This window comes from Aethalodelphis obliquidens, unplaced genomic scaffold (assembly GCF_003676395.1).
Source record: "Aethalodelphis obliquidens isolate GAN/ISIS:26980383/991018 unplaced genomic scaffold, ASM367639v1 scaffold28, whole genome shotgun sequence".
In the NCBI taxonomy this organism is placed as follows: Eukaryota; Metazoa; Chordata; class Mammalia; order Artiodactyla; family Delphinidae; genus Aethalodelphis; species Aethalodelphis obliquidens.
In genome coordinates, this window is record NW_020837972.1 from 7,981,050 (window position 1) to 7,998,501 (window position 17,452).

The 17,452-nt window shown below is 44.1% G+C and overlaps 1 protein-coding gene across 1 annotated transcript; it reads right to left on the minus strand.

Moving 5' to 3' along the window:
• Window positions 1–4,261: 4,261 nt before the first annotated feature.
• On the minus strand, window positions 4,262–16,353 carry SIRT4 (sirtuin 4). Its single transcript, XM_027124572.1, has 5 exons — window positions 16,231–16,353; window positions 12,378–12,875; window positions 9,610–9,904; window positions 9,271–9,483; window positions 4,262–7,349 (listed from the first exon to the last, which is right to left on the minus strand). Exons 2-4 carry the CDS (start codon window positions 12,872–12,874, stop codon window positions 9,331–9,333), a joined length of 945 nt encoding a protein of 314 aa, XP_026980373.1. The 5' UTR covers window position 12,875; window positions 16,231–16,353; the 3' UTR covers window positions 4,262–7,349; window positions 9,271–9,330.
• Between the last annotated feature and the right edge of the window lie 1,099 nt (window positions 16,354–17,452).

Genomic DNA, 17,452 nt, shown 5'->3' on the forward strand with positions numbered 1-17,452 from the left:
AGACTTTAATAATGATTAACAACCACTGATAATTTACTCTGTGCCAGAACTGTGTGTCTCTAAATTTCCTGGACAGCCCTATAAGATTATTTATTTATTTATTTATTTTTGGCTGTGTTGGGTCTTCATTGCTGCGCACGGGCGTTCTCTAGTTGCAGTGAGCACGGGCTACTCAACGTTGCAGTGCGCGGGCCTCTCATTGTGGTGGCTTCTCTTGTTGCAGAGTGTGGGCTCTAGGCATGCGGGCTTTAGTAGTTGTGGCACGTGGGCTCAGTAATTGTGGCTCGCAGGCTCTAGGGTACAGACTCAGTAGTTGTGGTACACGGGCTTAGCTGCTCCAAGGCATATGGGATCTTCCCGGACCAGGGCTCGAACCCGTGTCCCCTGTCTTGGCAGGTGGATTCTTAACCACTGCGCCACCAGGAAAGTCCAGCCCTGTAAGATTTAGACACTATTAGCAAATCCTATTTTTCTAAGCTGAACTTCAATACGCCAGGTCACTTGCCCACCAAGATTCATCTAGTAAGTAGCAAAGAAGGGATCTGAACCCAGCAAGTCCAACAGAACACACGCTCTTAACCATGACCCTGCCCTGCCTGAAGTGGTGGGCTCCTCAGTTTGAGCCAAATATCACCCCCTTATTTCTCTGCCTCCATTTCCAACTGCGTTAAACATTTTTTCCTATAACTCCTTTCTAAACCCTTCAAAGCCTTCATCACACTCTACAGCTGATTTTTACACTGTAGTCATGAAATATAATTAACAACTTCTACATCTTGAGCACCTACCACATATCACTGTGCTAAGGGCTTTCCGTGTCTCATCTCAGTAAGCATTCAAACCAGCTCTGTGAGATCGATGTTATTGCCCCCATTTTATGGATGAGGAACTAAAAACTCAGAGAAGTCACTTGCCTGAGATCACACAAATGGCAGAGTCAGGATTTGACCAGATCTGTCTGCTTGGCAATGCCTGAGTTCTTAACCACTAAGTCACTCGGCCAAGTTTCTCTACAAAGGTTTATGACTGCACTGGCACTGAAATTCACCAGAAAGAGTGGGGAGGGGCACAGAGGGAACTGAATTGGAAAAGCAAAGAGATGAGAAAGGATGATGTGGACTATGAGAAGCCATCACTGAGCAGTTTTAAACCACTGGAGGCTGCTGGGTGTATGGTGGGCAGCAAAGGAGTGTGTGCAGATTTGTCTTTTGGCCCAGTTTCTCCTTCATTTCATTCATCCATTCAATGAATATTTATTGAATACTCTCTCTGGGCCAGACACAGTACAAAATGCTGAGGACACAATGTATTTGGGACTGGCCTGAAGACAATGATTTATTGTTAGTAGCTGCCTTCAGTTTAGTCTTCTCTGAAACTTTTTTTTCTTGCTGTCAAACTGTCATATGCTACATAACATATGCTATGCTCTATGCTCCAGACTGTGCCAAACATTTTGCACAATTACCTCATCATCCTCACAACAGCTCTATAGTATATACCTCCCCATTTTACAGATGAGCAAACTGGCTCAAAAAGGCAAGTGATTTGTCAAAGGCCACCCTCTCATAGATGGGATAGCTGATAGTGGAACCCAAACCTGGATAATTTAGAGGAAAAGTGCCATCACACCATGAATTTGCTGAAGGCAGAATGAGGTGTCTTCATCACTTTTGTATCCCTATCTGCCTGGTACTGTCCTTGATACATGCGGCAGTCAATAAATAATTGCTGAATGAAGTGTTGGTCATTAGCTCTCAGGACCTTTTTGCAGGCAAGAACGGGACTATCGTCAAATGCAAATTCATCAAACCTAGGTAGAATGGCTTTCTATACATACTGTGCTACAGTATGATTGCAAGGGATACACAATTAAGTTAGACCTGGCCTCAGCCTTCAAAGAACTGTAAAGGTTATAAACGTCTTTCTTCTATGAAAGGCAACTGCACGCCCCTGTTTAGATGGAAGAAAAATAAGTTTCTTTTTCTTTTTTTTTGGTTGCGTTGGGTCTTAGTTGTGGCATGCAAGCTCTTAGCTGCGGCATGCATGTGGGATCTAGTACTGGGCCAGGGATCAAACCCGGGCCCCTTGCATTGGGAGCCCTCAGAGTCTTAACCACTGCGCCACCAGGGAAGTCCTGAAAAATAAGATTTTAGGGAACTGTTGCTTATTCCTATTTTTTTCGGTTGATAAACAACAAATAGAGAAAAGAGTCACCCAAGTACTCCAACTGGGCTCTAAAAATATCCTCTGACGTAAAAACCTACCTCTTTTTATCATCCCAAGTGTTGGGGAAGAGAGAACTAATTCCTTTAACGATCTTTAAAGAGCATCTGCGGGATGCTCACTACAGGAAACGGAATACGGGAAACACTTGTACAGTAGCTGGACCGAGAGTAACACAATGTCTGGATTACGTACATCCCAGAAGCCACAGCATCTTCACAGTGCTTAGCACATCACACACGCTCATTAAATAATTGTTCAACGAAGGTAGAGCGTCGCGCAACGATTTTCCGCAGGCGAGGAAAAACCGCGTTGCCGTATTTACCTTTTCGGGTCACGTGACCGTGCGCGCCCAATCCTGTCAATCCGTTGGCCACACCCCAGGGACGGAGGATTATGGAGTAGGAAGTGTGATTGGGTATCTTTTGGGCACGTGGCTCTCGGTTCCTCTTTTCTATTGGTGAACAGCGGCCCAGTCCCCAGCCTACCTCCGCGCCTCCCAGACTCAGGCCCCGCCCCTCTCGCGCTCGGTAGGAGGCGGGGTGGGGGGGAGGAGGAGAGTCAGCGCAGGCGCAGTGGTTGGCGTCCTCGGAAGGTGGGAGGCGGTGCGCCCTTCAGAATCCGGCAGGGAGGACAGAGTGGGCGAGTCAAGTGTGAAAAGACGGTGACCTCCTGTGCGTGTGACGTTGGGGTCAACTTTCTTACCGTGCGCGTCCCTCTCTGGGTCTCTCATTGCCTGCACACACGCACCTCTTCCCCCAGCTCCCTCTACTAGTTTCCGGCTGGTAACTCCTCCGTTTCATTCATCCTGGGGAGGCACCGAGGGGACCAGGAAAGTGGGGTGCAGGAAATCAAAATGGGGCGAAAAGGAGGAATGGCCAAGGAGAGAAGCGAGTAAATTTCGGACGAGCCAAAGGCCTCTGGGGCGTCCCAAGTTCTCACTTGAGTGCCCACCCCCTTCAAGAGAAAAAGAAAAGGTGAAGGAATTTGCAGTTCTGACCATGTTTTTGCTTTTGCTGTTGCCTCCGTTTGGAATGATCTCCCTCTCCCCGCTTGGTGATTGCCTATTCATATTTTAGGACCCAACTGGGGTCACTCTGAAAGTTTCTTGAGCCTTGCCCTTCTTCCTTCTCAAAGTACAGTTGCTTAGTTACCCCACCGAATTTCGAGAACATTCAAAAGAGAGCGAGTTCAAAACTGGACTGGCTTTGATTACTGGCCTGGTCACTTTAGGTGACCTTGGGCAAGTTACATAAGGTCTGTGAGCTTCAGGATCCTCATCTTTCAAAAGAAGTAACAGTGCGTGGATCTTAGGGTTGTGGGAATAAGGTGAGTAAATGCGTTGTAAAATGCTTCCTACAGTGCTTGTTGTAAATGTTCAATAAATACTGTTTCCGAAATAGAAGGAAGGATACTCTTTTTTTAACTTTTTGAATGAAAGAGCCTTTAAATTCTATAGTGCTTTACAATTTTCAAAAGTTTCATACACGATTTCATATAATCCCATCATAACCCCCACCCCTATATTGCCCATCCCCCCTTCCCTCTCCCTACTGGTAACCACTCATTTCTCCTCTATATCTGTGAGTCTGCTTCTTTGTTTTATTGACTAATTTGTTGTATTTTTTAGATTCCACATATAAGTGATATCATACAGTATTTGTCTTTCTCTGACTTATTTCACTTAGCATAATGCCCTCCAAGTTCATCCATGTTCCTGCAAATGGCAAAATTTTGTTCTTTTTTACGGCTGAGTAGTATTCCATTGTATATTTATACCACATCTTCTTTATCCATTCATCTGTTGATGGACACAGGTTGCTTCCATACCTTGGCAGTTGTAAATAATGCTGCTGTGAACATTGGGGTGCATGTATCTTTTCGAATTAGTGCTTTTGTTTCTTTCCAATATATACTCAGGAGTGGAATTGCTGGGTCATATCGTAGTTCTATTTTTAGTTTTTTGAGAAATCTCCATACTGTTTTCCACAGTGGCTGCACCAATTTACATTCCCACCAGTAGTATAGGAGGCTTCTGTTTTCTGGAAGAATATGCTTTATTTTCTTTAGAAAGGCTTTATTACATCAAGCAAAGCTTGGCTTTTGTAATTTTTTTTTTTTTTTTAAAGACAAACAGGTACACAAAAAAGAAAAGTGGCTCTGGGGAAGATCCGAGTGAGTCTACTCTAAGGAATACTCAATAGGAGACAAAGGTTTGGCAGGTAGGATGGCTTCCCCTCCCACCCTCCTCCCATACTCTAGTGATAATGGCTGATATCTGCTTACTCTGTCAGGCACTGTGCTGTGAGCTACACATGCATCATTACCTTGTTTAGTCTTCGTAACCACTCAATTGGGTAGCTCCTATTATCCTCATTTATAGAGACTGAAGCTTACATAAAACAACTTGCCCAAGTTCACCTAACTACTAAGTAGCAAGACAGGGTTGGAAATCCAAGTCTGTCTATTTTCTAAAACTTTCAGTGCCGTGCTATATTCCTTTTCTATTAAATCGAGAAAAAAAAATTCTGCTTTCTTGGATGAGTTTAATTTTCTTTTTTCTTCATGAAGTGGAATTGATCTCTTTTGTGACAGAAATTACGGAAACAATCTGGATCTCAGAGCACCATCTTGAATCTCAACAAGAATAATATATCTGGAATTAACTATTATAGCTGGTGGCAACCTTTGCTATTCCTCAGAGCAAGGTGACCAACTCATCTTTGTTTTAGCACTTCAAGTCCTACATCCGGAAAACCCCTCAGTACTGGGCAATCTGGGATGGCTGGTCACCCTACCTAGGAGTGTCGAATTTCCTATCCGTCCTGACTTTGATCCTCTCAGGAAATGTTTGGCATTCACTGAAGACTGACCTTTATGCATGTCCAAGCATCTCATGTGGGATTAACTCATTAAGTGAGCTAACATGTTGTAAAATACTTTGCACAATGCTTGGGATATAGTGTGCTCAACAAATGCTATTATTTTATTTCTTATTATTTATTTTTTGGCTGCACCACACAGCACATGGGATCTTAGTTCCCCGACCAGTGATCGAACCCGTGCCCCCTGCTGTGGAAGCACGGAGTGTTAACCACTGGACCACCAGGGTAGTCCCAACAAATGCTGTTATTTAAGGGAGAACTGAGAGGATATTCAATTTATGACAGCATGAAAGAAGGAATATGAGTTAGTGGGAAGGAGATTCGAGTATTCTGTACTTGTTTGCCTTCATGACTTGTACTTACTAAAACTGTGATAGCAGAGCAGTTGTGGAAGCAACGAGGAAGGATATGACTGAAAGTCACAGCCAAAGCTGGGCTTATGCAGTTACAACCATGTAATCAGGGCAGTGAAAGCTGATAGCACCCGCTAGTAGAAGTCTGTTATCCCAACCGAGGGCACTTACAGCAGGTTGGGGACTGCTGTGCTGGTGGAGAGCAAAAGATGTAAAGTAAGGAGACCTGAGAAGCATCAGCTTCAGGAAATACCAGGTTCCTCTTGAGACAAACTTTTTGCAAAGAATTCCATCTCAGGAGGAAATATGAACAAAACAAACATTCCTAAGGCCCTCAAGACTCGGTTTCATAAATCGTGCCAGCATTAGGTGATGAAAGAGCCTGCCTTCCCTCCCTCGCAGCCTAACCTGCTCTCCACTGCCCACATTTTAACCATTCCTGGCCGGGTGTACTGTTGGCTTCTACTTCTACTTCAGGCTGACTTCCTTCTAACTATAATCTTCAGACAAGTAGGAAGCGTTGCTGTCTAAAAGAACTGGGAGAAAGATCTACTCGGATTCTCGTCCTGGCTCTGAAACACATACTGTGGCCTTAGGTAAGTGTGGATCTTAGTTTCCTCAAAAATAAAATGAAGGGGGGATGGACTAAATTTCCTCTCCTGTCATTCCATGCATGACTCTGTGACATATTCTGGTAAAGGATGAGAGTACGGGAGGTAACACATCCTCTGTGAGCCACTTGAGAGCAAGAGGTTGTATCTTTGTAGCCTTAGTACCTAAATACAGTGTTGGTCAGTAACCGTTTATGAGATTTGTGGATGAGAATGGCTTGGGATTCAAAAGACCCAGATTTGAATGCAATTATTGGTGGTACTGACTGTGGGTAACTGAGCAAATCTGGTTCAGAGCACCTTAGCATCTCTATCTGCAAAAAAGCTGGAGTGAGATTTACCACAGCCTTATGACTCTCCAGAATTAATGAATGGCTGTGAGCGAACCTACAGCTGTGCAGGTGAAAAGAACTCTGTGTTTTCAAGATCTTGGGTTATCCCAGTCAACTGAAATTTGCTTCCTAGGCAGATGCAGGATGAACATGTATTGCTTGCCCTGATTTTAGACAAAAGACTACCCAGAATAGGCTGTGATTCTTTCATCCGCTTCGCTTTTTGATGAGATCGTGCAGAAAGCTTTAGCCTGCGACAATGATTCTCTCTGGCTAACACAGTAATCAAACAAGTCTTGCTGCTTCCCTCAGCAGAAACAAATCAATTTAAGAACCCACTTGGGAATTCACTGTTTCCTCTCTGCAGACCAGGTTCAAGGCTGGTCTCATTCTGGCAGCTGAAATCAAGCAGAAATCCTTAGAGAACCGTGTCATAAAGCCACATTCACTTTTAGCTGATTAAAAAATATAAAAGTAACAGCCCACATACCTAATGTGCTATTTAAAAAAATGCTTCCTCTATTCCTTGGTTTATAAAAAATTCATTCGTATCATTGTTCGTCTTTTCAAAAAATATATCAGAATGGTTCAGTTAAAGACATTTAAGCATTCGGAATTATAAATTAAGTCGTTTCCTTCCCCCTTTACCCACATTAGTGAGATCCCTAGGTTAGTACTCTGGAGGTACATATTTCCTGGGCTATTTCTTCTGCCTGATGAGATAAAAAGGGAGAGAAAGCAGTATTCCTATCAAAAGAAGCTGCGGCTTTGAAAAAGTCCTCTTCAGGGGCAAATCTCATCAGCCAGAAGATTTTAATTCCTGGGCTCTGAAAGCTGCGGGGTTCAGAGATGGGCTGGCAGAGAGGTGTCGGTTTGCTGCCCTCTGCAGGCGGCAGTTGGTAAGCTTTGATCAGTTAGAGGAAGCAGGGATGAATCCTTAGGGATCTGAAAAGAAATAAAACAAGTTAATGCCAAAATAAGCTGCCAGTGGGGTGGAGGAAATGATTGTGTACATCAGTCTACCATAAAAAACCCACAGCATTTAGGGAATGTCAAGATGGCCACTCTGTGCTGTTAGGTGCAAACAGGATGTAATAAAATACTGTACTGCTTGATTCAACTTTCGTAAGAATAGATTTAGATTTAGTTATACCAGAATGTTAGATTTTGGTTATCTCGGTAGTGGGATTATGGGTAACTTGTATTAAAATCCTTTTTACTTATCTGTATCATCTAAACTTTCTGTAATAAATATGTATTATTCTAGTAACAAGAACTAGTTAAAAAGTGATTTGCCAAGGCGACTTCTTGGGTGCTAGCAGTGTTCTGTTCCTTGATTTAGATGCTCTACATCGTCATCAAGCTGTCCACTCATGATGGCTGCGATTCTCTGTATGTCAGTATACTTCAATTAAAATGGTTTTTAAAAAGTGGTGTTACCGGGACTCTCACACATTGCTGGTGGGAATGCAAAATGGTGCAGCCACTTTAGAAGACATTTTGGCAGTTTCTTACAAAACTAAACATACTTTTGTCATATGATCCAACAGTCTCACTCCTTGGTATTTACCCAAATGAGTTGAAAACTTACATCCACACAAAGACCTCCACATGGATGTTTATAGCAGCTTTACTTTTTTTTTTTTTTTTTTTGCCGCGCTGTGCAGCATGTGGGATCTTAGTTCCCCCACCAGGGATCAAACCCGTGCTCCCTGTAGTGGAAGCACAGAGTCTTAACCACTGGACTGCCAGGGAAGTCCAGTGGCTTTATTCATAATTGCCAAAAAGTTGGAAGCATCCAAGATGTCCTTCAGTAGGTAAACGATAAATACCATGTTAGTGAACAGGGGCGAGGAGTATATGGGAATTCCTGCACTTTCTGCTCAATTCTGCTGTGAACCTCAAACTGCTCTAAAAAAAATAAAGTCTTTTTCAAACTGGCTGTACTCCTCTGGGAATATATTAAAAATTATTGAATTGTATGCAATAAATGAGTGAACTGTATGATATGTGAATTATATCTCAAAGCTGAAAAAAAGCTGTTATATTTTTTTAAAGTGGTTGTACTCGTAGGTGAAAATATCAATAAAGTACTGACACATGCTACAATATGGATGAATCTTGAAAACATTATGCTAAGTGGAGAAGCCAGACACAAAAGGCTACATACTGTATGAAATGTCCAGAATAGGCAAAAACAGAAAGAAGATTAGTTGTTGTCAGGGACCAGGGGGTGGGGAATGGGGAATCACTGCTAATGGGTACAGGGTTTCTTCCTGGGATGATGAAAATGTTCTGGAATTAGTGGTGATTAATGTGCAACTTTGTGAGTGTACTAAAAACACGTTAATTATATACTTTTAAAGTGTACTTTTAAAGGGTGAACTTCATGGCCTAGGAATTATATCTCAATAAAGCTGTTATTTTTTAAAAATGGGGAAAAAGGTAATGGCAGATTTTGGAACATTGTCTTAAATAGCTGTGTGCCTAGAATTCAAAAATCAGTCTTTCGAACAATATAGCGTAATGCACGTTAAAAAATTAGTTTCAATTAAGAATGGCCAGGGCTTCCCTGGTGGCGCAGCGGATGAGAGTCTGCCTGCCGATGCAGGGGACACGGGTTCGTGCCCCGGTCAGGAAAGATCTCACATGCCGCAGAGCGGCTGGGCCCGTGAGCCATGGCCGCTGAGGCTGCGCATCCGGAGCCTGTGCTCCACAACGGGAAAGGCCAAAACAGTGAGAGGCCCGCGTACCGCAAAAAAAAAAAAAGAATGGCCATACATTAAGAAACCTAGACCCTTCTCTCTTTTGTCAGTGCTCTCAGTTGAGCGGGAACTGGAATCTGGTATCTGAGAAGGCATTTTACCATTGGCAGCAGAATTCAAGTGAAAGTCCCAGTTTCCGGGTCCGGAATATCAGGCTGTGGTCAGCGTGGGTCTATTAAAGGCAGCAGCTCTCCGCAACGAGAATCCAGTTTCAGACATGCCAAGTCGTCCGACCGTGTGGGCCCGATGTTCAGTATTGCAATTGGCAGCTTCCTCTCCTGGGCAGTGAGGATGAACCTGTAGCCCGAGTACACCTGTCGGAGCAGAAGACGCAGATAAGAGCTCTCTAGAGGCAGGAAGAGATAAACCAATAGGGAGCCTCTCCCGGGCTCCCCAGCCCGCAAAGGGGGCAGTTACCATCCCGACACCAAGTCAGTTACCTGCAAGGACGATCCCACCACCAGGAGGGAGTCGGCTTCTTTTACCCGCTTGTGCACAAAATCAACCTTGTCAGGGTTCACCGTGTCCCCGAAGAAGACGACGTCTGGTTTCAGGGGCCCCCCACATCGAGAGCAGGGCGGGACCTGGAAGCTCTGTACCTGCTCCTCAGTGAGAAAGACGTCACCGTCCGGAGCCAGGCCATGGGCCTCAGCGCTCCAGGTGGGGTTCAGGACTTCAAACCGCTCTTGCAGTGCCCCTCGGGGAGTCTGCTCACCGCAGCCCAAGCAGAGGACCCTGAAACCAGAGAGGAGGCCAGCTGTGCTGGGGAGGCACGAAGCTACTGAAGACCTTTCACCCCCAACCACCTCTAGCTCCTCCGTCACCACTTTCTTTCCCTGACACCCACCGTGTTTTCCCCGCTTTATTAATACCTTTTCATGACCTCTTTAGCTACCACCTTCCTTCCACTGCCAACCTTCTAGAAAAACGTGCATCTGTTTCCTTACTACACACTCCCTGCTTAAACCTTCTGCTAGCTCACTTTTATCCTTAACATGACTGCAAAGCCTTTACCACATTTTACTTAGTGCCAAAACCAGGGGTTTTTTTCCCCCTTCCCCCTCCATCCTCTGCTCTAATCATCTGCTGTAATTGCCGCTGTCCATTGCCATCTTCTCTTTAAAACACTTTCTGGGGAGTTTCCTGGTGGCCTAGTGGTTAGGATTCCGGGCTTTCACTGCCAGGGCCCAGGTTCAGTCCCTGGTCAGGGTAATAAGATCCCACAAGCTGCATGGCCCTCCAAAAAAAAAAAGAGAAATTTGAGTCCTTTGTCCACTGCTCTGTGCCCATCGCCCATAACAGTGTCTGCACATAGCAGGCACTCACTAAATAGCTGTTGAAAGAAAAATGGAAGTTGTTTCCTCTTCTGCTCCTCCAGCCTCCAACCTGTTTTCTTTCCACTGTCCCTTCCTGGGGTGTCTCTGTGGTCACTGCTACAGTGCCTCTGTGCTAACAGTTTCCTCCTCTATACAGGACTCCACTCCTGCCCTCTCCCCCAAACTTTAGTCCAAGTCTCCTTGATGGTCCTGTCAAACTTAACTTCTGTCTTCAATCCCCCTCCACAGCTTCTCCATCACCTTCCTCCAGTTACTTGGGCTGAAACCCTTGGAAAAAAACTTGTTACTCAGTTTTCTCCCTTTACTCTCTATCTAGTCAATCATCAGACTGTGTTGGCTTTTTTTTTTTTAACTTAAAAGGCCTCCTATGAAATGACAAGAAGTCTTGGATTTGTTTTAAAATATTTCAAAAGAGACAGAGAAAGGATAAGTAGACACGGTAAAATCTTGATAAAACTCTTTGGATCTGGGTGATGGTATGTGGGAGTTCATCATACTACTCTCTTTATTTTTGTGGATGTTTGAAATTTTCATCATTAAAAAAAATTTTAATGGACCCATAGCCATCCTTAGCTCTCCCATCCCCTGATGCCACCTTGGTCTGAGTCTTTCCAGCTGACTTTCCTGAGCCACTCTAACTCTCTAATCCTGTCCAGGCTTCCTCAAATGCTACTTTTATCATATTGCTTTCTTGCTCAGAAACCACTAACAGTACCCTTTGGTCTCTCACAACAGACCCAAATTGCACTGCATGATTTTCAAATGCATCCAGGATTTGGGTCTAGCCTTCCCAGACAATCTGATTTCATACTAGCCTCCAACGAGACCAGGCCAGACTCTACAAGTTCCCTTCATTTGGAAAGCCCTCTTTCCCCTCCTTTGCCTAGTCATACCTGAGCTATTCTCCAGCCCCACCTCACCCATAAAAGATTACTCCAATCTTTACTAACTCTGTTTCTCTGAACCTGTAAAACATGTCTGTCAAGAACCACATAATTTAACAATCACGTGTGGAGTGGTTTGTTGTTAAACCTGTTATTTTTGCATCTCCCACCAAACAGATTACAAAATTCTCACATATTAAGCAGACCACGTTTTATATTTTGGTTTTGACCTCTCCACACCAGCAAGTGGCACACCAGTAGCACACCACGTGTTGCAGACACCCAATAAATATTCTATGACTGGCAGACTGATTTCAGTCCTCAGAGGGTGATCTCTGGGGCTTATAGATAAGGAAACGGTCTCCAATTAGATACAAGTTACTGCCAGGGCTACATATGGTCATTTCATCAATATTTATTGGGTTCTGGCTATCCTGTGATCTATGTATCTAGGCACTGGAGACCCAGCAGTTTGTAGCATACGCTCTGCTCATAGTTCCCTCGGGACACTCAGAGGGCACCTCCCACAGTTCTCTTATAAGTTCCAGTGTCTCTCCTGTTTAGGGAGTTCCCTGGCCATGGAAGCCTTCTCCGGAGGAGCAGAGTCAAGTGTTAGGGAGTTAATTCCCCCAGAGTGACCCTCAGCCAATGAAGGATGGGAGGCAGTGGATAAACACCCCAGTTCCCCTTGACTTCCAGTGAGACGGTTCTGAAGCTGCTCTACAGTCAGAGAGCCCCTGACACGCTTGAGCCCCAGATGCCCCAAGCAGTAACCCACTCATTAGCAAAACCTTACCCTGCCTTTCCCACTTCCCTGTTTCACTTCCCATTCCCTCACTGAGTTTGCTGGGATCAACCCCAAAGTAAACAACTTCCTCCCAAATCATTTCCTCGTGGTCTAACGAAGACAACAGTGACCAGGACGGCCAAGGTCCCTGCTCTTATGGAGCACATGTCTGCATTCACACTGTTTAGGCTTTCCTGCACCTGTGCATGCATCCGTGGAGTTCTGTCAGGCGCTGACTCCCCGCCTTGGTGTGCAAGGCATCCACATTTTGGGTCACCAACCAGGACAGCTTTCCGAATCTCTCCCAGTTGCTCAAAGCCCAGTGTGCAGGGTTAGGCTGGTGGGAGGAGAACTGAGGCCAGCCCACAAAGTTTCTCGCCCAGTACCGCTGGCGGATTTGAGCGATCCGTACAAAATCCCCATGCTGGATGGGCCTCCGGTCCGTGCGGGCATAAAGTCCCACCTTTTCTGACCTGTAGTCTGGGATTCCCGACTCAGTGGAGATTCCTGCCCCAGTCATCACTAAGAGTCTCTTGGAAAGGGTGATAAAGCGCTGTAACTCTTTGACCTTCTCAGAGTCCAGAGGAGGACTTGGTGGCACAAATAACCCAGTGGATCCGCGTGAGCACTGCTGGCTGAGGTTTGGCACCCAGCGGCCTTTTGCTGTCCTGAAAGTTAACCCAAAGCTCATCCTCATTCTAGAGAGGGAAAAAAAAAAAGCATCTAGTGAGAAACTGGGTTTTGAAAACCAGGGTAACCAAGGGAAGGGGGGAGGGGCAAGATGGGGAAGAGGATTAAGAGGTACAAACTACTATATATAAAATAAATAAGCTACAAGGATATATAGTACAACACAGGGAATATAGCCAATATTTCATAATAACTATAAATCGAATATAAACTTTAAAAATTATGAATCACTAAGTTGTACACCTGAAAATGTCAACTACACCTAAATTTTTTTAAATTTTAATTTAATGAAAAAAAACCCACAAAACTGATGAATGGGTAAACAAAATGTGGAGTATATAAATGAAACAAGATTAACCAAGGGTTGTTAATTGTTGAAGCTGGGTGATGGGTCCATGGATGGGGGTTCATTATATTACCTATCTCCACAATAAAAAAAAAAATTGGTGGTGGGAAATTCCCTGGCAGTCCAGGGGTTAGGACTCTGCGCTTTCACTGCTGAGTGTGCAGGTTCAATCCCTGGTTGGGGAACTAAGATCCCACAGGCCATGCAAAAAAAAAAAAAATTTTTTTTAAAGTAATTTCTTAGAGGAATGTTTGGATTGCAGATGCTCTAGTATGCCCAGAACAGTGGAAGTACAGAAATGCCAAAAGCCATGAGATGAAGGAAAAAAAACTTCCCCCACAAAAAGAGAAAAAAAAAAGAAGGAAGGGGGAGGGGAATGGCAGGGGGAGGGGGAGGGACAGGGAGAAAAGAATGGAGAAGTTTGAAGAGAAGCTAAAATGTGGAATGCTTTGCCTTAGAGGTAGACAAAACTCCAATATCTGGACCATATTAGCTTAGCAGTCATATAGTATTTGGAGAAAACATATTTGAAATTAAATAGACAAAGTGAACTAGGGCAGGTAACTGAAACATATGCCTGCCTCATGTTGCCCTTGATCTAGACAAAAATGAAAGCAAGAGCACACGATTATCAACAGAATAGAGATTAAAAAAGGGCTAAGCTTAGCCTAAAAATATATAGACAAACCCTAACTAACTCTAGGCAAGAAACTAAAAAATAAAGAATGGAGGGGTAGCATCCTTATTTCCCCAAAACAGCCCACCCTAAACAGGATTTGGGAGCAGGTTACTAATGAGATTTCAACTTACATCTGGAAGCTGCCAACCCAAAAGGTATCTAATAATCAGCAAACTGGTACTTTGAAATATTTTATGAGAAGGGTGACAAGAGCCAACAGCACCATATTGAGAAATGGCTGGGGAATAGGAATTTGTTGGCATTGCATACAATACTGTCCTCTGAAAGATAATATCTAGGTATGAGAAAAATGTACTGGAGAGTAGTACAGGTTTTTACCTAATAAGAAGGCTATCCAGGGACTTCCCTGGTGGTGCAGTGGTTAAGAATCCGCCTGCCAATTCAGGGGACATGGGTTCGAGCCCTGGTCCGGGAAGATTCTCACAGGCTGCAGAGCAGCTAAGCCCGTGCAACACAACTACTAAGCTTGCGCTCTAGAGCCCGCGAGCCACAACTACTGAGCCCGCGTGCCACAACTACTGAAGCCCACATGCCTAGAGCCTGTGCTCGGCAACAAGAGAAGCCCCCACAATGAGAAGCCCCTGCACCGCAAAGAAGAGTAGCCCCCACTCGCTGCAACTAGAGAAAGCCCGCGCGCAACGATGAAGACCCAATGCAGGCAAAAAAAATTAAAAAAAAAAGAAAGCTATCCAACCAGACCATATTTCCAGGGGTGGATTCCATGCTTATGAGAACAGCCTACTGATAGTGAATTAATCAATGACCGCAATACCTGGAAGGACAGCTCCCAGATAAACAATTCACTTGCAAGGTAAGCCCCCTTCCCCCCACAGATACTTAGAGTGTATTTATAATCTTGCTTTGTAATCCAAATCAATCTTTGGTAAAATCTGGAAGGGTGTGAGCTAGTTCAGCATCTAATAACTCACGGATGTAATGAACACTGGGGCCCCAGGCTTAGAGAAAAAATTGACCTTTGCTAGGGGTGTGTTGGTAAACTGGCTTCCCCTTTACCCTCCTCCTCAAAAAAAGATAAAATAAAATAATCCTATCGTGGCCAGTTTCAGGCTACCAATGGTTCATCTAACAACTGGCCAGTAAATTCCCGAATATTTAACAACTGACCCTCACCAGTACAAACTGACTCCACACCCTCCTGGGTCCTTTGAAGTCCAACCTGAAACAACAAGCCTACCTTTTTATTATCTTTTTAGTAATTTGTTTTGGTCAAGAATTTCTAATATGTTCCACAAAATAAAACTTTGTCCCCACACTAGACTATTTCATAACAGCCCAAGCCAATCTGTCTTCCTGATCTCCTAAGAACCTACAGCCAGAGCTCTCCTATGCTGGGGCCATCAGATGAAAATTAACTATGGCTGTCAAATCTGCCAAGGCTTTCTGCATCCAAGGGAAACTGCATATTTTGGTTTCTGAAAAGAAAGGGGGGGGAGTTCTAAAAAATAAAATCTATTTTAAAAAGGAGGGAGGTAAACTAAAAAATTGATAAAGCAGAATTCTAGCATAATATAAGGCCTATTCTGTCTCTCCCAGTAACATCTGGCTGGTCAGAACTGAATTTCTTATAAACTTCAAAAAGTTAATGGTTTACCTCAATATCTTTTTTAAGTCCCTTAATTGCTCATTGTTAATATATGACTATATCTAAAGATGTCTCTATCAGAGGAATACATTTATATTTTTAGTTAATACTATCCCTTGGGGGACCGTGTGTCCCATAAACCTACTTCCCATTTTATAAATCAGAATTATTTTATTTCTTCATAAACTAAAGAAGCACATTAGCGTTCCAGTTTAGCTGATGAAACTGTTGCTCAGACTTCTCGAGATTTTGATTTTATTAATGTAATTAAGCACATGCATACCTTTTATTCTATTTCCCCCATATTCTATTAGTTTACCCTCAATTGCAAATAGGGCTTCTTGGACAAGGTGAAGGGTAGTGAGACCTGACAAGGCATTCTACCCCAGCTTTTTCTAGCTGTAAAAACAAGGCCTTTATGTAATATTAGATAAAATGCAGAAATTCTCTAGTGACACGCACCCCATATGTAAACATTATTTTATGCTGGGCTTTCCAGATCTGGGATCAGGACCCTGACTTCTCCCTGACATTCCACAGCAGTGAACAGCTAAACAGATAATCCCGATTCCTGAGACCGGAGGGCTCGGGAAACCCCGCTGAAAAGACGCTCTGTTGGAACAGCTGCTCTCTCCCAGGTCCTATCAAAGGGCAAAGAGGAGAAGTGGAATCCTCAATTTATAGAAACCTGCAGCCCACACAGAACTCACTTACCTTTCACAGCTTAAGGGACACTCCGCGCCCGACAGGGGGACCGACTGGCTGTATTTGCACTTTGGGAAATGTAGTTCATTAACCTGAAATGATGCAAGAAAAACTACAAGTCCCACAAACCTCTGGGCTTCACAATCGAGGGACCCAGGTTTTCCAGTAGCGTCCCCTGTTGGCCTTTTGTGGTCAGAGGCTTCGAAGCCTGGTACGCGATGAGCAGCTGTCTACCTACCCATCATCTCTTTGAGAGAAGCGGTTAGAGCTTGGACGTCATTGTTCTGAGTGCAAAATAGTACATCCAAACAGCGTTAACTTAGGAATTCATTCTTTAGAAGCTTTAGTAATGGATCTAGGTTTGACTCATCCTCAACTTCAGTGTTTCAGAACCTTTCCACTCATGGAAACGGAATCAAGTTCCCACCTTGCAGTGAGCTGTGAAGAAATACATTCACAAATAGCTGAAAAACTGATGTTTTTACAGTTAAAATGAACAATTAAAGTGAAATATAATATACAGGGACTAATGTGTTTACCCACGTGGCTTCTCCAACTTTCTCATCTTTTTTTTGTTTGTTTTGGCTCCGTTGGGTCTTCGTGGTTGGGTCTTCAGGGTTGGGTCTTCCTTGCTGTGTGCAGGCTTTCTCTAGTTGCAGCCAGTGGGGGCTACTCTTCGTTGTGGTGTGAGGGCTTCTCATTTTGGTAGCTTCTACTGTTGCGGAGCACGGGGTCTAGGCGCCCCGGCTTCAGTAGTTGTGGTACATGGACTTAGTTGCTCCGCAGCATGTGGGATCTTCCCAGACCAGGGCTCGAAACCATGTCACCTGCTCTGGCAGGCAGATTCTGATTCTTAACTACTGCGCCACCAGGGAAGTCCCTTATTTCTCATCTTGTGTTCTTACTAAATTAACCAACACAATGCCTGGGTCTTACCCCCAGAAATTCTGATTTAATTGGTCTGGGGAGACACTTGGGCACCAAGTCGGTTTACAAACCTCACAGTTGTTTCTAATATGTAGCCAGTGAGAACCACTGATCTGTAGCATTGCCTAAATAAGACATCGATTTCTAAGTGTTTTAGAACATATCAAAGGATATGCTAGCACTGACCTTGAAGACCACTCTAAGGAACCACTTCCCCCATTTTAAAATGAAGTGAGGGGAATTCCCTGGAGGTCCAGGGCTTTCAGCTTTAGGCTCCGAGCTTTCACCGCCGAGGGTACAGGTT